This window comes from Geotrypetes seraphini, chromosome 1 (genome assembly GCF_902459505.1).
Source record: "Geotrypetes seraphini chromosome 1, aGeoSer1.1, whole genome shotgun sequence".
NCBI classification, from domain to species: domain Eukaryota; kingdom Metazoa; phylum Chordata; class Amphibia; order Gymnophiona; family Dermophiidae; genus Geotrypetes; species Geotrypetes seraphini.
Window position 1 is genome coordinate 387,464,975 of NC_047084.1, and position 27,935 is coordinate 387,492,909.

At 43.3% G+C, this 27,935-nt stretch overlaps 1 protein-coding gene across 2 annotated transcripts in view; it reads left to right on the forward strand.

Annotated features, from left to right (window-relative positions):
* Positions 1-27,935, forward strand: part of TRABD2A (TraB domain containing 2A) — a 349,786-nt gene that overhangs the window by 290,242 nt on the left and 31,609 nt on the right. For both annotated transcript variants that reach the window (XM_033916839.1, XM_033916845.1), the window contains exon 5: positions 11,705-11,798. In XM_033916839.1, the coding sequence (XP_033772730.1) occupies positions 11,705-11,798 (94 nt within the window). The remainder of the gene's footprint in view (positions 1-11,704; positions 11,799-27,935) is intronic.

Sequence of the window (27,935 nt, forward strand, 5' to 3'; positions counted from 1 at the left end):
CCCTCCTGCCTTTTTCTTCATGGGAGGTAGGGTGAGGAGGGGTGAGGTCTTTCAAGCAGAAGGGAGTGGGCATCCCTCATGCCATTTTTTTCAGGCGGGAGGAGGGAGTGGGCACCTTCATGGCAGGAGGGAGTGAGCATTCCTCCTGCCTTTTTCTTCAGGGGTGGTGGAAGGTAGGGGGAGGTCTTTTCTGGCAGGAGGGAGTGGGCATTCCTCCTGCCCTTTTCTAAAGCATGAGGAGGTTTTTCCTGGAAGGAAGGAGTGGGCATCTCTCCTGCCCTTTTCTAAAGCAGGGGGAGGTTTTCCTGGCAGGAGGGAGTGGGCATCCATCCTGCTGTTTGTTTTAGAGTGGGTTGCCGCATTTGTCAAAGGGGCGCGCAGTTATCGGGGGTCACTGGGGGAGGGCCATTGGCAGCGATGGGGGATTTTTCTGTTTTTTTATGGGGCAGATATTTTGTATGTGTAATACACACAAAATATCTGTGCCATTGGAAAAAAAAACCCAAAACAGGCAGACCTGTTGGTAACACAGTTACAGGTCTACAGCAGTTGGGTTTTAGGATCGGTAAAACCCAATGCTAAATAGCCAAGCAATGTAAGTGAATCATTCGTGTGGCTATTTTACATGGGGTTTTACTAATTTGCATGGCCAGATTGGAAAATGGATGATCGAAGGAAAAACACACGGTAGGCTGTTTAGTGAATCGGGTCAGTTAGCAGCAATCATTGCTAAACCTATGAAAACAGGTTTAGCAACAATTGCTGACTTTAGTGAATCTAGCCCATGGAGCCTACTGTGGCTACATCTTTTCCAAGGATAGAGAAGTATTTTTGGTGATAAATACAATATAAATTTATATCACTATTTGGCAAAATAAGCTTTTCTATTGTTGTCCTTTCTGCACTAATACACTCTTTCCAGTAAATTAGTTTTATGATAAAGTATGGTCCAAAAGTGATCAGTTTTTTTGTCAACAGTTTAACAACCCCTTGGAATGCATGTTTCCAGATGCACATTTATTACCTTGTTTTCAATTTGTTTAGCCTGAGAATTGATTAAGCTAATGTCACAGTGATGAAAGAATGAGCTGCAGCACTGTAATATTTCTAATTAGATCTGTGGTTGTCATTTTGTCATTTTAGGAGCATGTAATTGGCAGCAGCATGCTCATTTGTTTTACAATTTTTCAGAGCATTACAAAAGAGAATAAGGGTTAACAAGGCTGTTAATAGTTCTGCAGGCATATATCAAAATTGTTATTTATCATCATGTAATCACAGCCTCTCTTTTGATGCTTGTGCTGAATGCCAAACAGCACAACACTGAAAAATACAATAGCAACAGAACCTGAATTTTTTTCTGGATTTGTGAAACCTCTAGTGTGTTTTATCTATTTCTATTTCATGACAGAATTCATGAAGCATTTCCAAGTTTCTTTAAGAAGGCTGGTATATCAAACAGCAGAAACTGTTCTATACACAACAGCTGCTTATGATAAAATTAAGATAATCATATAGAGCCATGTCCAGGAAGATAAGCTGACAAGATCATGGTTTTATTTCATGGCATGCATTTCCCAGCTGAATAACCTAAGAAAAGCAAGATTACATTTCATTTGCAGGTCAGGACTAGCTCAGAATGAATCTATATGTTTATTGACAACTTCTATACCACTACTAATGACGGGGGAATCCATTCAGAGCGGTTTACATGAGCTTCTGTAATGGTGTTACAATACAGAGTTGGTGTTTTCTGAGATGATTTTCAATACAGACACATTTATACTATAATCAATCATCCTACATATATACACACATAATACTAGTATTGTGTACATTACGTGTACTATGTCCATACTAAATCCTACTTATTTGCACACATAATACCTGTATCGTATTCTATGTTGTGTTCCTAATGGGGACTAGCCAGCTATCTCCTCTATGTTGCTTTATTAGTTAAAGTAGTCTGTTAAGAGGATGGTCTTTATACCTTTCTTGAACTTTCTGGTGTCCTTTTCTAGTTTTAATTCTTTTCGGAATGAAGTTCTACCACCTTGGAGCCATCACTGACAACATTCTTATCCTAAGACTTTTGTATTTGATGTCTCTGAAGGAGGGTATTTTCAACAGGCATTTTTGGCTCGAGTGCAGGGCGTGTGTTGGTATATGATAATGTAGTCTGGCCACTAGATATTGAGGTTCTGAGAAATGAATGATTTTGTGTGTCAACATGTATCATCTTTAAGATCTTGTTTGGTATTTTTTTTACCTTTGGTTCCCTTATCTTGGAATACTTATAGATTGGGCCTGACGAGGTCTACCCAAAAACTTAAACTTTCATCTCCTTCTCCTACGGGCATAAGATCTATTGGAAAATTGGGTAAATCTTATATTTTCAAAACTAACGGAGATATGGTGGTATCCCATTAAGGATAAAAGAATTAGACTCCTTTCAATCATTTTGTAAAAATTTAAAAACTTTGCTGTTTTCGTAACAGCTAACGAAATAGTTTATTTTTATTTTAAAAATTTCTCTACCGCCAAAAATCTAAGCGGTTTCCAAAGTTACATATATAAAAACATAAAATTACACATACACTAAAGCATTGCAATTCAAAATCATCACACATCAGGTTAATAATATAAGAAAATACCCTTTGTAATGCCTTTAACAGATACCCATTAACTGTAATTAAGGGAAAGCAAAACAGTTTCAGAAGAATAATTATATCATAAGTAAGCATCCACGAACAGTTTGGTCTTAAGCAGTTTTTTAAAAATGGAGTGTTCCACACATAATCTGATTTGACCAGTCAAGTTATTCACAAAGACATCCCAGCAAAAGTAAACATTTTTGTTTTTGTGGACATATATTTTATATTCATAGGTAACTGACATATTAACTTCATACTACTTATCGCAGGGCCTTACCAGATCTCCCAAAGGCACTGGAACCAATATGGCACCATTCGTTGCAAAGATTGATGCACCAAAGATAATATTTTAAAATAAATCCTCTGTTTAACTGGTAACCAGTGCAGACTTTTTAATACAGGGGTAATATAAGATGTTCTAGCTACCCCACTAATCAATTTGGATGCAGAATTCATCATAACTTGTAGAGCTCAACTTTGTTTAGACTAATCCCAATAGCAGCAAGTTAAAATAATCTAGCTTGGGGGGTCACGTGATGCATCCAGCCTGAGAGGTCATACATTGATCCCTCTCCTGACCCGAGCTCTATTTTACCGGCTATATTCTGCTTTTCTTGGCTGTTTTGGGACCCCTCTCCTCCCCGCGGGCTGGGACAGGTGGCTGGCTATCTGCAGATCCTTTTTGGTGAGGCTGTGCGTTATGCCGCCGCGAGCCCCGAAGGCTGCTAAGATCCCGAGGGGCCCTTTTACTCCTGCCAAGATGGCGACGCCCCACTCTCCTGCACGAGCCGCTGACAGCCCGATAATCACCCTGCACGCTGATGCTATTGAAGAGTTGAAAAAACACTTAACTGCTTTCCTCGACGATAAGCTCACCAGGTTGCAATCCACTGTTGACGGCATGAAAGACTCGGTGGAGCAGCAGGCCGCCAGATTGCAACACGTGGAGGACCGTGTGTCAGCTCAGGAGGACCGCGTGGGGGCCTTGGAGGCAGGGAGCCTTTCTCTTGAAGAGAGATACCGTCGCCTGGAGGACCGCGCGGAGGACTTGGAAAATCGCAGCCGCCGGAATAATATCCGTCTTATCGGCGTACCGGAGTTCCTTACAGTACCAGCTTTAACCACCCTGATCTCGACCTGGCTGCCTGGGGAGCTGGGCATGGATACCGATGGGACCCCTCTGCTTGTTGAGCGGGCCCACCGGTTGGGGGCTCGCCGAGAGGGGGACTCTCGACCCCGTCCCATCATCGCTCGCCTGCCAAACTTTGCGGATAAGCATCGGCTAATGGAGAGCTACAGGAAGAAAGGCACTCTCTCCTATGAGGGCCACTGACTCTTGGTGTTTCAAGACTATTCTCAGCGGGTGTCGGAGCAACGGAAGGCGATGGCGCCCTATTGTTCTCAACTCCATCAACGCCAGCTACGATTTGCCCTCCTCTATCCAGCTAAGCTCCGGGTGCATCATGAAAATTGGGTGCTCTACTTTTCTTCCCCTACGGAGATCTGCACCTTTCTAGAGGGCCTGCCAGGATGACTGCTGGATCTATGAGATCTCTTCGGCACCTGTTGAGCTTTCCTGTTTTCCGGGGACTTGGACCTTATGGACCTTTAATGCCTAGTGCCTGCTGCATGTTTTCTTCTGTTTTCTTTTTCCTCCTGCTTCGCAGCGCTCCCTCCTTTGTGGCCTGGGCTGTGGTTGTACCTGCCCCTGATGCTGCTCCGGTTTTGTTTTATTTATCTGTTTATTTATTTGTTTATTCTCTTTTTTCCTCTGTTTATCTGCATTTTTCTGCTTGCTTTTATTGACATTTTGCTTCCCTTTGGAGGCTAGTACATTCTTTTTTGAGTCTTTTTCATTTATTTATTTTTTAATTTTTCTTTTCTCTCTTGTATTCTTGGCTCTTTCTGTTTTCCTCTCTGCCGCGAGGGCCTCCAGTGCATGAGGCGGGACTCTGTTTGCAGTGCTGACCGGTCCCGGGCCCTAGTGGTATCCTTCCATTGTCATCTTCTGTCCTGCTCTGTTCTTTCTTTTCCTTTCTCTTGGTTCTTCTTTTCAGTGGATTGGGGAGTTCTGGGGTGGGTGGGGCACTTGGGGGGCTGCCTATTCTAATGTCGGCAATTCCTCTCTAGGCTTTATAGGATACACCGAAGGTGCTTCTGTTGTCTCCGGGTTTGGTTGTACATGTATTGTTATATTGTTCACAGACTCTGTTACCTGTCCATCCTAGCCCTACTGTTTGTGGTTGGGGGGGGGGGGGGTTTCTTTCTTGCAGCTTGGGCCTTTCCTCTTAGGGAGAGCTGGGTGTGGGTCTTGCCTTCTGGCCCCTTGGCATCTTGTGCTGGAACAAGCAGGAGGGGGGTTACCTGGCAGGTGTTGGGCCGAGGGATATCAGGCTGGATGGGGGAGTCAATAGGACTAGAAGGGGAAGGGGCGTTGTGACGTGCTTTGGTTAGGAGTGGGATCGGGTTAGCTACTCTGTTGGGTAGGAGGGTCCCTCTTCGGTAGCTGTTCCTTTTTGGTTAGCGTGGAGGCGTATGGGACTGGGCAGGGTGAGCATTGGGCTTCTCATACGCTCTTCTTTCTGGGTTCTTTTGGGCTTGGGGTCAGGAGTGGGGATGCAATGGGTTGGGTGTATGCAGTCTTTGTGGGACTGTGGGGTTTGGGATGCTTGGGGACGAGCTTATGGGTGGGAGGGATGGGGTAGTGCGATGGGACGTATGTGTGTTGTGTGGTTGTGGATGCTTTTGGTGTGTATTGAAGGGGTCGGAAGGGGAGCGGGGGGGGAGGTGATATAGTGGATCTGGAGCTGGGGGAGCACTGTTTTTCTCTGGGGCCAGGCCTAACTGGGGGGGTCTGGCTTCTCACCAGTTTTTTCTCTTGTATCCTACGATTGTTTTGGTGGCTTTTTCTCTTGAGTAGCTATGGTTAATTTGAATGTGGTTACTCTCAATGTGGATGGCATTCACTCCCCTATTAAACGAAAAAAAATTTTAACCTGGCTCCGGCAACATTGGAGTGATATTGCTTTCCTTCAAGAAACCCACTTGACTAGCGTGGAACATGAGAAGCTGCGCAGGGAATGGGTCGGGGATGTGAAATACTCTGCCTATAATGGTAGACAACGAGGGGTGGCCATTTTGATTCACAAAAATCTGCCCTTTCTTATTCATAAGACCATTCAGGATAAAGAGGGTCGTTATGTCCTGATCTTGGGGGAACTTTGGGGCTTTCAGCTTTTGCTTTGTAATTTGTATGCCCCGAATGTTTACAATCACCGCTTTTACTAGGGGTTACTTATCACCTGGTTGTGGGTGGAGATTTTAACAACACGGCTGACCCTACTGTGGACTGTTCTCCTGCCAGGCCGCGACCTCGGAATCATGTACATATGGGGGTGAATTTCCTCTGTGATCACTTAGCGGTGGTAGATACCTGGAGAACCCTTCATCCCTTCGATCGAGAATATACCTTTTATTCTCACCCCCACTCCCTCTATTCCCGATTGGATTATGTTCTGGTATCCTCTGCTTTGTTTCCCCGGGTTGATAAAGTCACGATCGAAGATCTCACTCTTTCGGATCATTCAGCAGTGGTACTGAGTTTGGCGATCACGAATCAGAGAGGGGAGAGCTCCTGGCGATTTCCTGCTGCTTTATATTATGATAAGAAATTCCATGAGCTTTTGCGCGCCCGGTAGTTGGACTATGATTTGTTTAACAATACTTCTGCCGTCGACCCGGCTATGTTCTGGGAAGCCTCGAAGGCGGTCTTACGGGGCCATATCATTCAATATGTGACTACGGTATGGAAGAGGCAGGGGGAGAAACTTCTCGATTTGTCCCGGCAACTGGTCACTGTGCATCAGCGTCATCAGCAGACTCAGGCGGGGTCGGATTGTCAGCTACTTCACTCTCTGCGTTCCCAGATCAATGAGATCTTAGACCAGTGATGGCTAACCTTTTTGAGCCCGAGTGCCCAAACTGCCGCACAAAACCAAAGAATTTCCTCAAAGTGCCAGCACGTCAATTAAACATTAATAACAAGATTTTAGTATCTAAAAACTCTTTATAAAGTTGCCTGAACTATGTAACATCATTTTTAAAGGTTGGAATCTTTGTATTGTCAGAGAATCAATTTGATTCACAATCCTTTGGTTTTCATTTCAATTTATTGGCAATTTATAATGTTTTAATGATTTCATTCATGGGCCGAATACACACATACTTTTCTCTGTCGCCGCACTCTTTGACCAAAAGATTTGTAAGCCTGCAACCACGTCAAGGTAGACTCTTTCAGCAGCTCCCCTCCCTCCCCCTTACCTTTGTGGCCAAGTCAAAATGATCTACCAACAATAAAATTTTAAAAACACAAAGCACGCTGTACGCAGAGAAAATGTTAATTATCATTTATATTCTGCGGGTTTTCAAAGAGGTCAAGGCAGATGACTTTATGCAATGTCACCTCAGTAACAACTATACAAAAATAGACAAATATTCCCCCTTCCTTTTTACTAAACCGCGATAGCGGTTTTTAGCGCAGGGACCTGCGCTGAATGCCCCATGCTGCTCTTGAAGCTCATAGGCTCCCTGCGCTAAAAAACGCTATTGCGGTTTAGTAAAAGGAGGCCATAGTGCAAAATATAGACAGCATATATAAATTCTCAAAACGGACACATTTTGATCACTAAATTGAAAATAAAATCATTTTCCTACCTTTGGTAATTTCATCAGTCTCTGGTTGCACTTTATTCTTCTGACTGTGCATCCAATATTTCTTCCCTTTTTTCAGCCTCCTGTATGCTTTCTCTCCTCCAGACCTCATTCCCTCCCCAAACTTTTTCTTTGTTTCACCCTGCCCCCTTCTTTCTTTTTCTCTCTCTCCATACCCCCTTTCATTCTGTTTGTCTGTCTTTCTCTATCTCTCCGTGCCCCATTTTTCTTTGTTTCACCCAGCCCTCTTTCTTTTTTTTTTTTGGCTCCCTGTCCCCCCCTTTCTTTCTTTCTCCTTGCCCTCCCCTATGCCACCACCATTAGGAAAATGCTGCCACCGCCACTGGGAAATAGGCTGCCACTGCCGCTATCGGGAACAGGTCGGTGCCGAGTTCGCCCTGCTTCTCTTCCCCACGGGCCCGACCAACTCTCGCCACTCGACGTCAATTCTAACATTGGAGAGGACGTTCTGGGCCAGCCAGGCAGCGATTGGCTGGCCCAGAACGTCCTCTCCGACATCAGAATTGACGCGGGTGGCGAGAGTTGGTCGGCCCCACAGGGAAAAGCAGGGAGAACTTGGCACCAGCCTGTTCCCAATGGCGGCGGTGGCACTCAAGTGGCTAAAGAGACGCAGTTTGCCAGCCTAGGGAGAACACTGGAGGGTGGCCAGCTGTGCACCCCCTTGGGGCGTAAATCCGGGGCATACCGCCCCCACCCCCACCTTGGTATGCCACTGTCTGTACCTCACTCCCTCCCTATGACCAAAAAATCTCCTTTCTTCTATTCCCCGTGTACACAACCATCTCTTTCCCTCCCTTCCTCTCTCCCAAGTCCTTGCCTTCTGTGTCCAAAAACACATTCCCTCCCCCACCTCAGCATCTCTTTCCCTCCCTTCCTCTCTCCCAAGTCCTTGCCTTCTGTGTGCAAAAACCCATTCCCTCCCCCACCTCAGCATCTCTTTCCCTCCTTTCCTCTCTCCCAAGTTCATGCTTTCTGTGTCCAAAAACCCATTCCCTCCCCCACCTCAGCATCTCTTTCCCTCCTTTCCTCTCTCCCAAGTTCATGCTTTCTGTGTCCAAAAACCCATTCCATCCCCCACCTCAGCATCTCTTTCCCTCCCTTCCTCTCTCCCAAGTTCATGCCTTCTGTGTCCAAAAACCCATTCCCTCCCCCACCTCAGCATCTCTTTCCCTCCCTTCCTTTCTCCCAAGTTCATGCCTTCTGTGTCCAAAAACCCATTCCATCCCCTACCTCAGCATCTCTTTCCCTCCCTTCCTCTCTCCCAAGTTCATGCCTTCTGTGTCCAAAAACCCATTCCCTCCCCCACCTCAGCATCTCTTTCCCTCCTTTCCTCTCTCCCAAGTTCATGCTTTCTGTGTCCAAAAACACATTCCCTCCCCCACCTCAGCATCTCTTTCCCTCCCTTCCTCTCTCCCAAGTTCATGCCTTCTGTGTCCAAAAACCCATTCCCTCCCCCACCTCAGCATCTCTTTCCCTCCCTTCCTTTCTCCCAAGTTCATGCCTTCTGTGTCCAAAAACCCATTCCATCCCCCACCTCAGCATCTCTTTCCCTCCCTTCCTCTCTCCCAAGTTCATGCCTTCTGTGTCCAAAAACCCATTCCCTCCCCCACCTCAGCATCTCTTTCCCTCCTTTCCTCTCTCCCAAGTTCATGCTTTCTGTGTCCAAAAACACATTCCCTCCCCCACCTCAGCATCTCTTTCCCTCCTTTCCTCTCTCCCAAGTTCATGCTTTCTGTGTCCAAAAACCCATTCCATCCCCCACCTCAGCATCTCTTTCCCTCCCTTCCTCTCTCCCAAGTTCATGCCTTCTGTGTCCAAAAACCCATTCCCTCCCCCACCTCAGCATCTCTTTCCCTCCCTTCCTCTCTCCCAAGTTCATGCCTTCTGTGTCCAAAAACCCATTCCCTCCCCCACCTCAGCATCTCTTTCCCTCCCTTCCTTTCTCCCAAGTTCATGCCTTGTGTCCAAAACGCACTCCCTCCCCCTTTTGTGTTCCCCGTTTGTCTCCCAGCCCATCTTAGCAACTTTCTCAGCAAAATGTAGCTCGAGCCGTGTAGGCTTGTCTTCTATTTCCTGCCTGTCCCACCGCGTACACATAGCCGATTGGAAATCTTCCCCGACTTCAGCGCTGACGTCGGAGGGCGGGCTTTGCTTAAACCCTCCCTCCGACGTCAGCGCTGACGTCGGGGAAGATTTCCGATCGGCTGTGTGAGCGGCAGGGCAGTCGGAGTAGAAGACGAGCCTCGCGGCTCGAGTTATATTTAACCCCGCGGGTCCCCCATCGTCCCCATTCAGCTCTCTCCCCTGGTAGTACTGCCCTGATGGCGGCCCTGCGCGTGCCAGCTGCAAGGCCTTCGTGTGCCACAGTTGGCACGCGTGCCATAGGTTCGCCATCGCTGTCTTAGACCATCGTGCTCGTCAAGATCTCTACTATCAGAAATTTCGTCTCTATCAGTAGGGAGGAAAGGCAGGTAAATTTTTAGCGAATTTGGTCCGCCCTTATCGGAAGCGACAAATTATTCGGTTTGTGCACACTTCTCAGGGAGAGTGTGTGACTCAGGAAGCTCAAATCCGGGAGCGATTTGTGGAATTTTATAGTCAACTGTACGCGAGGAGAGACTTCGCGGAAGCGGACAGGGATAGTTTTTTTCGGGATATAGGTCTTCCTCGGCTCTCCGCAGTCCAGGTGGAACAACTGAATGCTCCCATCTCCTTGGACGAAATTAGGCTGGGGATTAAGAAGTTGAAACTTGCTAAATCGCCGGGTCCCGATGGGTTTGGCCCAGAGTATTATAAGCTGTTGCCTGATCTGATAGCGCAGCCTCTAGGAGATTATTTCAACTATCTATCCACTACCACGTTGGGCCTTCACAGTAATTTAGCTCATATCACCTTGTTACCGAAGCCCGGGAAGGATCCCATGCAAGTTGGCTCTTATCGCCCGATCTCCCTATTGAATCAGGATGTTAAGTTAAGTTGTTAGCTTCTGTTCTGGCTGCTAGGTTGAAAATGTTCTTGCCCCAACTTATTGGAGATGATCAAGTGGGATTTGTGCCTCAGCGATATGCCTCCATGAACCTTCTCCGGGCATTAACGGCAATTCATGAGCATCGGGGGGGTGGGGGTACCTCTGCGATTGTTGGGCTCGATATGGAAAAGGCCTTTGACAGCATATCGTGGCAGTATCTTTTCTGGGTGCTCGGGGAGTATGGCATAGATGGGACCTTCCTTACTTGGATTCAGGGCCTTTACATGAAGCCTCAAGCGCGCCTTATTATCAATGACGGTCTCTCACAGCCTTCCCGCTTTGTCGTGGGACGCGTCAGGGATGTCCCCTCTCCCCTCTGTTGTTTGTCTTAGCCATCGAACCGCTAGCTACTAAGATCCGGACTAACTCTTCTTTGAGGGGTATCCGCTTAGGGACGTCAGAGTGCCGTATTAACTTGTTTGCGGGTAGGCACCACAAATATTAAAGGCTTGAGAGAAGGGCCAGGCTTTCACTTGCTTTCTGAAGTAGAGGTAATCTCAAGTTAGATGTAGCCCTTCTGGGAGTAAGCCCCATAGTGTGGGGGCAATGCTTGAGAAGGCTCGCTAGCAGGTGTCACATTGTAAAAAAAAGTGGGGAAAGGACACCACACGTTAGCTGTGGAAACAATCAATTTACTACAAGCATGGCTATGCATGGATCTGCATTTGTCAAAATGCACGATGTCTTGGGATACAGGAACGTCTGCGCATAATGGGTTCCCAGACAGCTTACTGATCTGCACAAGCAACAGTGTGTAGAGGTTGTGACCCAGTTCGTGAGACATGAAGAAGATCCAAGTCTTCTAGAGAGAATTGTCACTGGCGACGAGACATGGGTTCATCATTGCAACCTGCAGAGCATATGACAAAGCATGATGAAGTAAAGGAAGAGGTGCTCATCTGGCTTGGGAGGCAGTCAAAAAACGCAGCAGGAATGCAGAAGCTAGTTGAATGATACAAATGCATCGTCTTGCATGGAGACAATGTGGACAAGTGATATGTTCATGTGTTCACAGTTACATCTATTAAAGTTATTAAATGTATTTTGCCTTTATTTTTTGGATTTACCCTCATATAATTCATGGGCTGCCCCTTTTTAGCTGTAATAGACATCTTGCTCTGTTTCAACTAATGACGTAGTTCTACTATGAATGTTAGAGACAAGCTCTAGGCACAGAAGGCAGACTTTTCTCATAGTTTCAGTGATATTAACTTACAAAACTCTTGACAGTACCCAGGAATCCATTGCTTTTTTTAATCATATTCATTGAGGCCTTTATTCTTCTCTACAGGTCACTTTATGGGAAACAACACAGTAATTGATGTCTTGAGGAGACAAGGATATGAGATAGAACACACTCCTGCTGGACGCTCTATCACCAACAAGTAAGCTAACAACACAGCGACACGTACATTTTATAACATGAATATAGAACACAAACTTAGGGTGAGATTTGCTGAGAGGCAGGCGCTATCATGTTACCACACACTAACATATATTTACATGCATTATTTGCCACAAATCCCATTTTATGCTTTGGGAACTATGTACCATATTTCCCCACATATAGGCCTCCCCAGTGTATAGGCCACAAAAAATGCTTTTAAACTCTTAGATAAGCCGCCCCATGTTACAAGCCACGGCTTATCTAAGAGTTTTAAAACCACATGGGGCGGCCTATAAATCCCTCCCTCCTCCCTCCCCCCCTGGTAAATATCATACCTCTGCCGGCTGCCTCCTGCCGTGCCGCAGTCCAGGGCAGGAGTGATCTTTTCAGTGTCCAGCCATCCCCCCGCTGCTTCCTCAATGCTTGCATCATTTCTCACGGGACTCGCGAGTCTCGCTAGAACTGATACAGGCATTGAGGAAGCAGTGCAGGGCTGGCTGGATGCCGAAAAGATCGCTCCTGCCCTGCACCACAGCCGCGACATGGTAGGAGGCCAGCAAGGGAGCTACATTATTTTAAAAGGTACGGGGGGATCTACTAATGGGGCGGCTTATCTATGATGTCATTAGATAGGCCGCCCCATATAAGGAAGCCGCATATGCAAACCCATATATAGGAAAATACCCATATATAGGAAAATACGGTACTAATAAGGCACATCAATGGCAATAATACGGTAGCAAACTTTACTAAATTCAATCTATAGAGCAGTGTTTCCCAAACTGTGAGAAGCCGTGGCACGCTAAACTAGTGGCCATGGCTCAAGGGCTTCTGGAAGTGTGTGGACTTCGATGCAAAGATGTCATGCGCATTCGTGATGTCTGCACCTGCATGAAGGCCCTCCAGATGGGGCCCTGAGCTGCCAGTGGGGTGTGCTCGAAGAGAAAGGGCTTAGATAGAAGGAGAGGCACCGGGAAGGAGGAGTGTCACTGGCTCCGCTTGACTGCCTACAGGACATGTCTCTTACCGCGAGAGGCATGTCCTGTAGGCAGTCATCTGGTGCTGGCATCGTATTTTTAGTCACCCATATCTCTCTATGCCTCTCGTAAGGAGATGTGCATCTAGTTTGCTTTGAAATCCTAGAACGGTTGATTTTGCAACAACCTCCTCAGGGAGGGCATTCCAGATATCCACCACTCATTGCGTGAAGCAGAACTTCCTGATATTTGTCCTGGACTTGTTAGCCCTTAGCTTCAGTCCATGTCCCCTTGTCCATGTCACATTGGACATTGTATATAATTTTTTTTTCTGCTCTATTTTGTTGATTCCTTTCAGTATTTTGAAAGTCTCGATTATATCCCTCGCAGTCTCCTTTTCTCAAGGGAGAACAATCCCAGTCTCTTAAGTCATTCCTCGTATTCCAAGTTCTCCATACCCTTTATTAGCTTTGTTGCTCGTCTCTACACCATCTCCAGCAGTTTTATATCCTTCTTTAGTTTGGGAGACCAATGTTGGACACAGTATTCCAAGTGTGGTCTGAACATTGCTTTATAAAGCGGCATTATAACTTTCTCCAATCTAATAATAATAATAATAATAATAACTTTATTCTTATATACCGCCAACAATCTTGCGACTTCTAGGCGGTTTACAATGAAGAGAAACTGTACAGACAGCGAATTACAGAGTATAGCATTGAACATCAAGTGATAGTAACAGGAGAGTTACAGGGCTGTGTATTACATGGTTTCACAATGAGTAGCATTATACAGTCGACGATATTCAGAGCATAAGTAGGAGAAGAGAAAGGAGATTGCGCTTTGAGTTACAAAGGTGCAAGGCTGCGAAGGTGAAAAAGATAACATAAGATGTTGATGAGAAGTAAGTTGTTAACTTGGTACATTTGAATGAAGGACGGGCACCAATTACCAAACTGGTAACCAAACTGGTAACCAAACTGGTAACAATTTAAAGACAGAAATTTTGGCAGAAGAGGGTAGACGGACTCCTTGGGATGGGAGGAGGCTCCGATTTTAGGGGAGAAGTCTGGTTAGGTTATAAATTTCTTAAACAATGTGGTTTTTAGTTCTTTCCTAAAGATACTATATGATTCTCTGGCGGCATAAGTGAAGTAGGCTGTCCAAGTTTGCAGTCTACCTGCTTGGAATTTGAATGTTCTATCAAAGAAGGTGCGATATCTACAGCCTATGATATTTGGGTAAGTAAAGAGGTTACGGTTTCTGGTAGGCCTAATAGAGGAGTGGAATTCGAAGTGAGGTAGTAGGTAGCTGGGGACCAGTCCCCAGATTAGTTTATAGCAGAGGCAGGAGAATTTGAATAGAATTTGTGCTTCAATTGGTAACCAATGAAGGAGTTTGTAGAATGGACTAACATGATCGCTCTTCTTTAGTCCGAATATTAGACGGATGGCCGTATTTTGAACTATTCTCAGTTTTCTCACATTTTTTTTAGATATTCCCAAGTAGACAATGTTACAGTAGTCCAGGGTGGATAAAATCAGTGATTGTACCAATATTCTGAAGGATAGCGGGTCGAAGTATTTTTTTATGGTTTTCAGTTTCCAAAGGATGAAGAAGCATTTTTTAGTCACCGAGTTTATGTACTCGGTCAGGGACAGGTGGGTATCCAGGGTGACTCCCAGTATTTTTATGGTTTTTAGTATTGGGTGATCATGGCCGTTTACATATATTGTAGTTGCGGAGATTTTCTCGTTTGGGCTAGCAAGGAAAATCTTTGTCTTTTCTGAGTTTAATTTCAGTTTGAAGTTTAAAGTCCATTTTTCTATTTCGAGCATGATGGAGGAGATATGTTTTGAGTTGGTTGAGGTCACATTTGTTATTGGTATTAATATGGAGATGTCGTCTGCGTATATATAATAAGTTAGGTTAAGCTTTTGTAAAAGGTGGCCTAGAGAAGAGATGTATATATTGAACAAGGTGGGAGATAGGGGGGATCCTTGTGGGACTCCCGAGGGGCTTTTCCAGGGTTCAGAGTAATTTCCTTCATGGACCACTTGATAAGATCGTTTGGTTAGGAAACCTTGGAACCAGGTCCACACTCTTCCTGATATTCCCATTTTGTTGAGGCACCTAAGCATAGTTTTGTGGTCCACAAGATCGAAGGCACTGCTGAAGTCTAACTGTAGGATCAAGGTGCTGGAACCTTGATTGAAAAGGTCGTATAGGTGATTCCTTTCTTTATCATGCCTAACATTTTATTTGCTTTCTTTGCCGCTGCCGCGCATTGTGCCGACGGCTTCAGAGTCCAATCTATCACTACACCCAGGTCCTTTTCTTGTTCACTCTTACCCAAAGTTGCACCTGACATTCTATACTCGTGTTCCTTGTTCTTTCTGCCTAAATGCATTACCTTGCACTTTTCCACATTAAACTTAATCTGCCATTTCTCAGCCCATTTCTCTAACTGACACAAGTCACTCATAGCTTTGTGTCGCTGCAAACTTGATGTTCTCACTGGATGTTCCTTCTTCTAGGTCATTGATGAAAATATTAAATAAGATGGGCCCAAGTACCAAGCGCTAGTCACTTTCTCCCAGTCTGAGAACTTCCCATTTATGCCCACTCTCTGCTTTCTGTTCTCCAGCCTATCCATCTTAGTATATCTCCCTCTATTCCATGGCTTTGTAGTTTCCTGAGAAGTCTCTCATGTGGAACCTTGTCGAACGCTTTCTGGAGGTCCAAGTATATTATGTCCACCGGTTCTCCACTATCAATTTGTTTGTTCATGGTCTCAAAAAATTGAAGTAAATTCGTCAAACATGATTTCCCTTTCCTGAAGCCATATTGACTGACTGGCTCTCATCAGGTTGTGTGTATCCAAGTGCTGGACTATGCTATCCTTAATCAGTGCCTCAACCATCTTTCCAGGGACAGACTTAAGACTTACAGGTCTGTAGTTGCCCGGTTCTCCTCTTGATCTTTTTTTGAAAATAGGCGTGACATTCGCTATCTTCCAGTCGTCCGGTATCTGTCCAGTTCTAATTGACAGGTTGGCAAGTTTTTGCAATAGTTCTCTGATTTCAACCTTCAGTTCTTTTAAGACTCTCAGGTGAATTCCATCCGGTCCAGGGGATTTGTCACTTTTTTTTTTAAGTTCAAAAGTTTTATTGATTTTAGCATATAAAAGTACAACAAATGTTAACAAGGCAAGATACATACAAGCTGCATCAATGCAAGGAGTCACAAAATATTATTAATATACTATAATACAGCAAGCAAACCCATGCCTATTTAGAAGGAGGAGAGTATCAGCACAACGCACAGCCAGAAGTACATGTAGTATCCAAAACACAGAGAGAGACACCGGAGCCATACACCTAAAGAAATGTGTGGAGAGAGCCAGGAGACAACAGCTATGTTCATATGTAGACATCCATGTTCCAGGACTTAAACTGAATGTCATTAGCATGTACTGCAATAGAAGTTAACCGGACTCCAAATTTTGGTATAGGAGCTCGTGGACTTGTGTTTTTCCGCTATAACGCTTTCATACTTTACTGTAAGACATAGTGTATTCCACGAGGTGATATAGTTCACCCTAGAAAGGTCTTTCCAGCAATGTAATATGTTTTTAAGGGCCATGAATATCAAGATGTTAAGCAGTCGTGCCTTATGAACAGGTAGCGTATGTAGTAGACCAATGATGCGCAAACTCAAAGGTTCTTGTATGTGTAAGATTTTAGGAATGGTGTCCCATATTTTATTCCAGTAACCTGTTATGGGTGCACAATCATAGATCATATGGGTTAACGTGCCCTCCTGTGAGTTACAAGACCAACATATAGAAGAGAGTCCGTTTGAAAATTTTGCTACCTTAATTGGGGTCCAGTGAGTTCTATGCAGCAGGAAGAACATAGATTGAAGAACACTGGCAGATTGAGAAGATTTAAACAAATTTTTCCAGACTTCCTGCAAAGTCTCATCTTCTAATGAAAGTCCCAAATCTCCATGCCATGCATTCATCATGTTCGACAGGGAGGAAGTCATAGATTTTCTCATGAGGGCATACCATCTTGAAGCAACTCCTTTTTTGTTGTTATTAATTAGCGATGTTTGAGAAATCAGTTCTGGAGTAGTTCTCAATTTCCCTACATCCGGATAAAGAGCTGTCAAGCAGTGTCTCAGCTGTATCCATCGATACTGTTGATGAGGCAGCAAATTGTAACTAGTGTGAAGGTCCTCAAAGGACATCTTAATGGAATTCCAAAGAAAACCATGTGAGTCCATTTCATGCTTGACTTGAGCACAATTTAAAGGCAGTATCTCAGATTTTGATGTGTTTAATTTGTATCCAGAGACCAATGCATAGCTGTCCATCACATTGAGGACAGATGGAATTGAATCAGGAGTTACGTAAAGTATTACGTCATCAGCATATGCTGATAATTTAACCTCCACATTTTCATGGACAAATCCCTTGATGGAGTCATTTGCACGGATAGCAGTCAACAGCGGTTCTATGGCTAAGTTGAACAACAGTGGCGAAAGTGGACATATCCGTCGTGTTCCCATCGATGGTCGAAAAGAAACAGAAAGGTGTCCATTGATGCAAATTTTAATAGTGGGGGCATAATATAAGACTTTAATCATTTGCATAAATTGCGTGGGAAGCCAAATTTAGTTAGAGTGGAAAACAGAAAGGACCATTCCACTCTGTCGAAAGCCTTCTCAGCATCTAATGCTAATAACTTCAAGCCCTTTTTTAGATACATAAAAGGGAAGAAATCAGCAAAGGAGGCAGTAGGTCCTCTCGACGACCAAGGAAGAAAAGGGTGCATAAAGGAAGACAAACAGATTGCAGATAGGCTAAACTCTTTCTTTGCATCTGTCTTTACCAAAGAGGACACTGCAACAATGCAGAAATAGAGGAAAGCCTCACCACTGTGAATGTGGATTTGGACATGATATACTATCAGATTGACAAACTAAAAAGTGACAAATCCCCTGGACCAGATGGAATTCATCCGAGAGTGCTAAAGGAGCTTAAAGTAGAAATCGGAGAACTATTACAATCCCTAGCTAACTTGTCAATCAGAACCGGGCGAATACCAGACGACTGGAAGATAGCGAATGTCATCCCAATCTTCAAAAAAGGATCGAGAGGAGAACCGGGCAACTATAGACCTGTGAGTCTTACGTCGGTTCCAGGGAAGATGGTTGAAGCACTAATAAAGGATAGCATAGTGCAACACCTGGAAAATCACGACCTGATGAGAGTTAGTCAACACGGCTTCCGGAAGGGGAAGTCAATATTTGACGAATTTACTTCAATTTTTTGAGGAGGTGAACAAACAAATCGATAACAGTGAACCGGTGGATATAATATACCTGGACTTCCAGAAAGCATTCGACAAGGTCCCACATGCAAGGCTTCTGAAGAAACTACAAAGCCATGGAATAGAAAGAGATATACTAAGATGGATAGGTGGATGGTTGGAAAACAGATTGCAGAGGGTGGGCATAAATAGGAAGTTCTCAGATTGGGAAAAAGTGACAAGCAGTGTGCCCCAGGGTTCAGTTCTTGGGCCAATCTTGTTCAATATCTTCATAAATGACTTAGAAGAAGAAACAACAAGTAATTTAATCAAGTTTGCAGACGACACAAAACTGTGTAGGGCAGTTGGGTCACAAAAGGACAGAGAAGAACTCCAGAGAGATTTGAACCAGCTAGAGAAATGGGCGGAAAAGTGGCAGATGAAGTTTAATATAGAAAAATGCAAAGTGATGCACCTGGGTAAGAAGAACAAGGAACATGAATACAAAATGTTAGGTACAGCATTGGGAAAGAGCGATCAAGAAAGGGATCTGGGGGTACTGATAGACAAGACCTTGAAGCCGTCGGCTCAATGCACAGCGGCGGCAAAGAAAGCAAACAGGATGTTGGGTATGATAAAGAAGGGAATCACAAGCAGATCGGCGGACGTCATAATGCCGCTTTACAGAGCTATGGTCAGACCACACTTGGAATACTGTATCCAACATTGGTCTCCCTACCTGAAGAAGGATATAACCCTGTTGGAGAGGGTGCAGAGGCTAGCCACGAAGCTAGTAAAAGGCTTCGAGAATTTGAGCTACAATGAACGCCTCAGAAAACTGGGATTATTCACCCTCGAGAAGAGAAGGCTGCGAGGGGATATGATAGAGACTTTCAAAATACTAAAAGGATTCGACAAAATAGAGCAAAAAACATCGTTATTCACATTGTTAAATGTGACTTGGACAAGGGGTCATGGACTGAAACTGAGGGGCACCAGGCCCAGGACAAATATCAGAAAGTTCTGTTTCTCTCAGCGAGTGGTGGACGCTTGGAATGCTCTCACGGAGGAGGTTGTGTCGGAGACCACCATTCCAGGATTCAAGGGCAAGTTGGATGCACACCTTCTTGCAAAACATATTGAGGGGTACGGGTAAACAGGGTCTTTAGCAGGGAACACCGGGATTGGCCTCCACGTGTGCGGGTCGCCAGACAGGATGGACCTAGGGTCTGATCCGGTAAATGGCATTTCTTATGTTCTTATAAGGCAAGCTTATGGGATTTTGACTGGCATGCAGAAATAATATTAGACTGGGTGCGCGTGTTGTTGGAGGAGTGGCGACCATACATGAAACCCGTTTGGTCCTCAGCAATCAACAAGGGTAGCACTTTCTGTAGGCGGGATACAATTAACTTAGCATAGATTTTAGCATCGACGTTAATCATCAAGAGTGGTCTGTAGTTACTAACCAGTTTAGGATCTTTGCCCTGTTTAGGAATCACAATTATAGTTGCCTCTGTAAAAGTCCCACCTGCTTTCCCCTGCAATGCTAAATGTTCAAAAAACTGTAGCAAAAGTGGGACCAGTATCGTCTTAAAGGCTTGATAAAATTCAACAGTACTGCCATCTGGTCCTGGCGCTTTATTTGTCGCCATGTCGTTAATGAAATCAATGATTTCCGCAACTGACATAGGGGACGTCAATTTATAGTGATCCGACTCAGGTAAAAGAGGCAAAGAGACTTGTTCAAGAAATGCATGTGGATCATCGTTATTATGTGATTCAGATGTATATAAAATTTCATAGAACTTTTTGAATGCCTGTAATATCTCAGTTGTAATGGATATATCTGTGCTGTCCGCCCGGGTCAGGCTGGAAATGGATTTATGCTCACTTTTATGCTTTAAGTATGATGCTAATAAGTGACCCAATTTATTATTGTCTGCATAATAGTGGGTTGCTTGAACAAGTACAGAATGAACAGCAGTTTTCCTCAGTAAAGAGTTGTATTGAAATCTGTATTTTTGCAATTCCCCATAAGAAGAGGGATGTTGATATCAGATTGATGCGCTAATTCTTTTGTTTTAATGAGAGATTCAAGCTTTCAGAGTTCTGCATTGTTTTTCTTTTTAACCATCGAACTGAACAACATGATCACTCCTCTGATGTATGCTTTGAAGGAGTCCCAAGTGACACTCCAACTGGTATCTTCTGGAATATTAAAAAGAAAGAATTCAGTGATAGCTTTTTCCACTCGCTCCTTAAATCCATCTTCTAAAAGCAATGAAGAGTTAAATCTCCATGAGTTGGGTGTTAAAAGCGGTACTACATTATTCAGGGTAAGTGTGATAACGGCATGATCCGATACAGATATTTCTTTAATAGAGGAGTCGCTGAGGGATTGAAGTAGAGAGCTACTTATGAGATACATGTCAATCCTTGAGTATGATCCATGTGGAGGGGAGTAAAATGAGTATTCCTTATCATTCGGGTGTATTATTCTCCAAGCAACTATTAATTCAAGCTGTGTCATTATATCTATCAAGGCAGCACTCGCCTTGGTTAGTTGATAAATAGCTGTAGAGATCCTATCAAGGCACGGGTTCAAAATTAGATTAAAATCACCAGCAATTATATGATAGGTAGAGTTGGAGTTCACAACTTGATTTGCAATTTCCTCAAAAAATTCAGGACAGTCCAACGTTGGAGCATAAAGATTAGTAACAGATACAGAGCATTTATTAACAAACAAGTTAACCTGGACCCATCTTCCACTAGCATCATTAGAAGACAATAGAACAGTGATATCCAGACTATTTCTGACTAGGGTAAGGACCCCATTTCTTCTCCCTGACGCAGGAGAAAAGTAAGGCAAATGGGTCCAAGGGAGCTGTATTTTATTAGCCTCTGTAGCACTCAGATGGGTTTACTGTAATAGTATGACATCCGGTTGTGAAGAGCTTAAATAGGATAAAATTTTCTTCCTTTTAATAACATTGTTAAGGCCCTTGACATTCAGTGATATTATGTTAAATGGCATTGAAAAGTGTGCCTATTAGAACAACTATCCATAACAGCAATCTCAATGGCTCAAGGGTACATTCCTCCGGTGTCAACTCCATGTAGGAACAGCAAAATAGGGCTGCAGTCTTACTAACACTCCCCAAGCAGGGAAAACATCCCGCAAAAACACACATTGTGGGTTAGAGAGGAGAAAAGGAAAACCAGCCATTACGAGCCAGTCTCCCCACAGCGTCAGAAGAAAAGGATCAAGTAAAGAACATCAGTAGTAGAGAATCATCAGAAGAGTGAAAAAACAGGAACATAGGAGAGTAATGACCACGGATACCATCATGAAAAAGTAGCATGTATAGTATTTATCAATAACAGATCTGTGCTAGCATACCCATTAGCTCAGTAGTATCAAACAAGTTATGCAACAACAACAAAAAAATAAGAATAGGAATTTAAAAAAAACAATAACCATGATATAAAAGCAATGAATGTAAGTAGAAAACACTCCAAAACTTACAAACTGTACCCAGTGAAACAGATTTGTCATAATAGAGCTTGCAGACTTGCACAATAAATCAAATACTGATTTCAGGAAAGTCAAGGGAAAGATACATATCTGCAATAGAGCAATAATTGGCAGGAAGAGCACAATATAAGAGAGATACCTCCTAATAACTAAAATTAGAAGAATAAGAAGAATAAAGTAGAGGATCGTGAGGAGATGGAGACCCAGTCACAAGTTGAACAGCATAGACAAGTATATCAGAAAATTATGAGAAAAAACTGTTGATCTTACAGCTCTCCTGAGCTAACCTACAGTATTCTCAATATATATTAGTTCAGCACAAGTCATCTGGGTAGAGTGGGTGCCAGTTAAATATTTGCAGCAACAATAGTCAAACACCTCACACAATCAACCATAGCTAAGTTATAGATGATAAGCCTGTTAGCCTCAGTGGTCAAATCTATTGAATACAATCATAATCCATCCAAAGTAAAACCACCCAGCACCACATTGGACTGGCCACAGAACAGGAGATGTCAGTGGCAACAGGGTCAAGGAGGTGCAATGTAGTACGATTGTGATATCGCAGAAAGATGAACAAAGGCTCCTCTTTCAAGCATCATTAATAGTAAACCAGTCAGAGCACCAGAATAAACAAGGTAGTTGCTAGTAATAATCCGGTAAAGGCAAAAACAATTAAGGCACTCAATGTTAAAGATTCATTTAGCAACTTGAACTCAATTAATAGTTACAGGAGCCCTGATGTGGAAAGATCACTAGCCAGTCTAACCATATTATTAGCCCAGCACTAACAGACAATTCAACCTCTGGTATTGAACTTAATTGCCCGCCTGCAAAATACACAGTAAACAATGAGCCATAACACAAATTTAAACTGAGCGATTCTGCTCAAGGTAAAAAGTTAAAGGTCAGGGGAACGGCTGTTCTTGGCATCAATTATTCATGTAAAAATAACTCACCATTCAGCGAGTACACAATATTCATTGAAAATGTTAATAAAACGTTAAGATAAAATAAAAAATAAGGACAGTAGCTCTACACCCACAGTATTCTTAACACCTTGATAAACCTTCAATTTTAATCTGCAGGGTAAGCAGCAGATGATTTAAGCAATATTCAGCAGGTGATCTTACTATATATGTGATAGGGATGGCATTCACTCGCTCATCATTCAGTGAAGCAAACATATTATAGCAAATAACAAGCAGTAAGAATCTAACCGTTATAAAGCATTCGAGTGTCATATAAAGCAGAATCGCACATTAGGAGTACAGGGTAAACAAAATAAACAGAGACATCAACAGGCAGCAGACAAAAAAAAAAGGATTGTCAAAAAGCAACCCTGCTAGAATGCAAGGAAAGGGAATCTCCTTTATTCAGACAGTGCATTCAAGAGGATAAGCCAAACTTCCGAACAAGACAGTATAAATGCTAATATCAATTTCAAGGAAGCATAATCAAGAAAAGCTCTTCTAATTGTGGAAGGAGCTCACAGAACTATCCCCACAAGCAGCACATATTAGTACCTTGATATAAGCACAGGGGTTGCCATTCAAAAACAGCAAAGCAGAGTTTAAGCAGACCTAGCTCAAAATCTAGCCATGATGAGTGTGTGAAATCTGCATTTCAAAGGAGCAATTCAATGAACTATAGCATAATTGGTAACACAAACAATTCATAGGAAAGCCATGGAGGCCAGTGATTTCACACAACAATTATGCAGATCAAGATAAAACATCAAGTCTATGGCACAATGTTTGTGTAAGTAAAACAGTGAAAGATATTTAAAAGAATGCAGCAGTAAACTTGACATCAGAAGCATAGAAACCCAGAAATGGAAGTTCTAATCCAGTTAGCATGACGTTCAGCAGATGAGCTGGAAGACGATCTTGTAGTTGTAGAAGAAAAGTAAATTAAAAGAAAAAGGAAAGTTAATATAGCTGGGTGGAGAAGCTGATGTAGAGGAAAAAAAAACCCCAACAACAAGCAAGACAAGCCAGTGTCACTGGAGATATCAGCACCATGCTGCTCTCAGCTCTCAGCGGCAGGTAATTAGAGCAGGGCTGGAGAGTAAACAATTAACAGTTCTGCAGAGTTGGGCAAGTGAAGCAAGACATATGCAGGGGAAAAGCTTTAATCAGATCAAGGAGTCAAAACACTAAAAGAGAACAAAAGCAGTTTTAAATTGAAGCTGTAAGTAGTATCACACTTAGGTGAAAATCACTCCAATATGGCATATCAGGAATAGCAACAGTCACTGGCTGCCACGTGTCAAGCCTTATCTATTGGAGCCGGGTGTTGTTTTTCAATAAAGTCAGCCAGATCCTTCGGATTAGTGAAATCCTTTGTATAGTTGTGTAAAGTAACTCTCATACTGGATAGAAAATACCAAATCGAGCACCTAGGTTCTTTAATTGAGGGCGGTAAGCAAGGAGTTTCTTTCGTGCCTCTGCAGTTCTCTTGCTCAGGTCCGGTACAAAGAGCAGGGTATTGCCTTCATATTGAATTGGGGCCAGAGACCTAGCTTTCTGCATTATTTGCAGTAGTTGGGGGATACCGCAGAACTTTTAGAATTAAGGGTCTGGGATATTTACTGTTAGTTAGTCGTGATGCTGGTGTACGGTGGGCACGCTCCACTCAAATTCTCTCTCAAATGTGATATCAAGCACCTTCGGGATCAGTAGCTCCACAAATTTAACAACATCGGTGCCTTCTTTTCCTTCCGGTACTCCAAGAATTCTCAAATTATTTCTACGTGCACAGTCGTTAGCATCATCAATTTCCTGCTCCAGAACTGCTATCTTTTTAATTTGTCCTTTGATCTGCTTAACACTGTCCTCAGTAGCAGTTGTTTTAATTTCAAGATCAGTTACCCAAATCTTGAATTGAGCCATCTCTGATGTTAGGTTGGAAAGTTCTTCTTTAATCTCTTTTGTTTCATTCATTATTTCTTCTTTGGATTCTTAATTAAGAGCTCTCAGGACTTTAAGTTCATCAAGAGCCTCAGCCATGCTGCCATTTTCTGATAAAGGGAGCGGTGTCTTGGTTGGAGATCAGGGCTCTGGTTTATGCCTTTTTCCAGTTTTATTAGTGGCCATCACTTCTTGATTTGTAGATATTCCAGCAGAGAAAAGGGTTAGCAGTGGATTTATATGGTTCCAGAAAAATTTCTTTATCGATGTTCAATTCTTATTTTGAAAATAATTGTTGCGGTGTCCTCCTTCGTAAAGACAGACGCAAAGAAGTCTGTCTGCAATTTGTTTGTCTTCCTTGATGTACCCTTTTCTTCCCTGATTATCCAGTGGTCCCAATCGCTGCCTGGCTGGCCCGGAACATCCTCCCCGACGTTAGAATTGACGTCGGACAGCCAGAGTTGGTCTGCCCACGGGAAACAAGCAGGGCGAATTCGGCACCGGCCTGTTTCCGATGGCCAGTGGCAGCCTTTCCCCGGCGGTGATGGCAGCATGGTGGTGGTGGCGGCGGTGGCATGGAGGAGGGCAGGGAGAAAGAAAGAAAGGGGGGGAGACAGGGAGCCAGAAAGAAAGAAAGGGGGCAGGGTGAAAGAAAGAAAAAAAATGGAGCATGGGGAGAGAGAGAGAAAGACAGACATAGAGAAAGAAAGGGGGTATGGAGAGAGAAAGAAGGGGGCAGGGTGAAAGAAAGAAAGAAATGGGGCACGGAGAGAGAGAGAAAGACAGACATACAGAAAGAAAGGGGGCATGGAGAGAGAAAGAAGGGGGCAGGGTGAAAGAAAGAAATGGGGCACGGAGAGAGAGAGAGAGAAAGACAGACATACAGAAAGAAAGGGGGCATGGAGAGAGAAAGAAAGAAGGGGACAAGATGAAACAAAGAAAAAGTTGGGGGAGGGAATGAGGTCTGGAGGAGAGGAAGCTGAAAGAAGGGAAGAAATATTGGATGCACAGTCAGAAGAATAAAGTGCAATCAGAGACTGATGAAATTACCAAACAAAGGTAGTAAAAATGATTTTATTTTCAATTTAGTGATCAAAATGTGTCCGTTTTGAGAATTTATATCTGCTGTCTATATTTTGCACTATGGCCCCCTTTTACTAAACCGCAATAGCGTTTTTTAGCGCAGGGAGCCTATGAGCGTCGAGAGCAGTATGGGGCATTCAGCGCAGCTCCCTGCGCTAAAAAACGTTATCGCGATTTAGTAAAAAGGGAGGGAGTATATTTGTCTATTTTTGTATAGTTGTTACTGAGGTGACATTGCATAAAGTCATCTGCCTTGACCTCTTTGAAAACCCGCGGAATATAAATGATAATTAACATTTTCTCTGCGTACAGTGTGCTTTGTGTTTTTAAAATTTTATTGTTGGTAGATCATTTTGACTTGGCTACGAAGGTAAGGGGGAGGGAGGGAGAGGAGCTGCTGAAAGACATCTAGTAATCATTGCAGGCTTGATTGTGCAGGGAATTATTTTTGTAAAATCATGTTTTGTTATGTTATTTAGACTTTAATTTCTATGAATGAATAGAATGAAAATGATATAAAATTACTTGCTTGTTTTTATGTGCGTGCGCTGAAGGAAAGTGGAGAGAGAGTGGGCTGAGGACGCTGAAGGGAAATGGGGAAGAGAGAGTGGGGAGAAGACGCTGATTTATAAATTGACAATTGTACAGAATATTTTTTCTTTTTATACTTTAATATAATAAGTTCAATATAAAACAATTCCAAGCTTGTGTGTCTGGAATCAGGTGGTTTGCGGGGATGGGGACCGAGCTTACGGGGATTAGTCCAATAAAATGATATTTTTATTTCTCATTATTTGTTTTATTTTTATTTGTTAATTTGTGAAGTGGTGATTGTTATGTATCAGTTTTTTCAAATTTACATCTACTGTCTTCATATTTTGTGCTGTATTAGAGGTCATGTGTTACTGTTTTTGTGGTGTTGCATTGTATCCAGGGTCTGGTTTCTTGGCGGTTCAGTTTAACTTTAGTCTACATATTTCTATTTTTAGTTTGTGATTATTCCATATTGGGCGAGGGTGTATCTCTGTTCTGTATGCATGAAAAGAACATAGTTTTCAGTTGGCATTGACTGCAGGATCAATTGACTGTGCGGGATCTGGCTTGTTTAGTTTTGCAATGTATGTGTTGGTGTTCTAGTGCTCACTGCAGTGTTTAAGATGCTGCCTTTTCCTAGGTACACTCTTGTGTGATATGTGGATTGTTACTAAAAATCATATTTTTCATATAGATGGGGGGAGGTTCATAGTCAAAAGCGCGCGATGACAACCCAGCGCAAGGCGGAAGCACGCCGAAGAAAAACAGTATTTTAAGGGGCTCCGATGGGGGGTGTTGGTGGGGAACCCTCCCCCCACTTTACTTAATAGAGATCGCGCCAGCGATGGGGGGGGGTTTGGGAGGTTGTAACCCCCCTCATTTACTGGAAACTTAACTTTTTCCCTCTTTTTTAGGGAAAAAGTGAAGTTTTCAGTATAATGTGGGGGGTTACAACCCCCCAAACCCCCCACAATGCCGGCACGACCTCTGTTAAGTAAAGTGGGGGGTTCCCCCCCCACACCCCCTGTCAGAGCCCTTTAAAATACTGTTTTTCTTCGGCGTGCTTCCGCCTTGTGCTCAGTTCTCTGCACTGGATTGTCGTCGCGCACTTTTGACCTGTCACTGAGGGGGGGTGTCAAAAAATGATGGGCCCCGGGTGTCACATATGCTAGGTACGCCACTGTGTCAATCTGTTCATGACTGAAAACTTATCATTCAAGAAAGAGGATAGTCAAATAATAAGAGCTATTGTTATACCTTAATTAATGCATGATAAGAGTCCATATGAGTTGCATGCAATGGGAAGAACCTAAATTACTCTTTGAAAAAGGTTTCTCAGACAAATGGGAAACAGATTAGATGCATGGTGAGGTTGGAATATCAAATTTATATTGAATAGATAGAAATTTAATAGTAGACTTTCAGAATATCTCTAAAAAAGGGGAAGTCTTGCTAGTAGGTGATTTTAACATGCCGGATGTTGATTGGGGTCTTCTAGAAGTAGGGAGATCGTGAATTCTCTACAAGGAGAACTGTTCCAACAGTTGGTAATGGAACCCACGCAAAAAGGAGTTATACTGGACTTAGTGTTTACAAATGAGGAAAGTGTTTCTGATGTTACAGTGGGTGATCATCTGACATCCAATGATCACTGCATGATACGGTTTAATATTAAGATGAGTATAGAGAGGACTCATTCAAAAGCAAAGGTTCTAGACTTTAAAAAAACTAACTTTATTTGGATGGGGGTTTGCGTCAAGGAATTGTAGT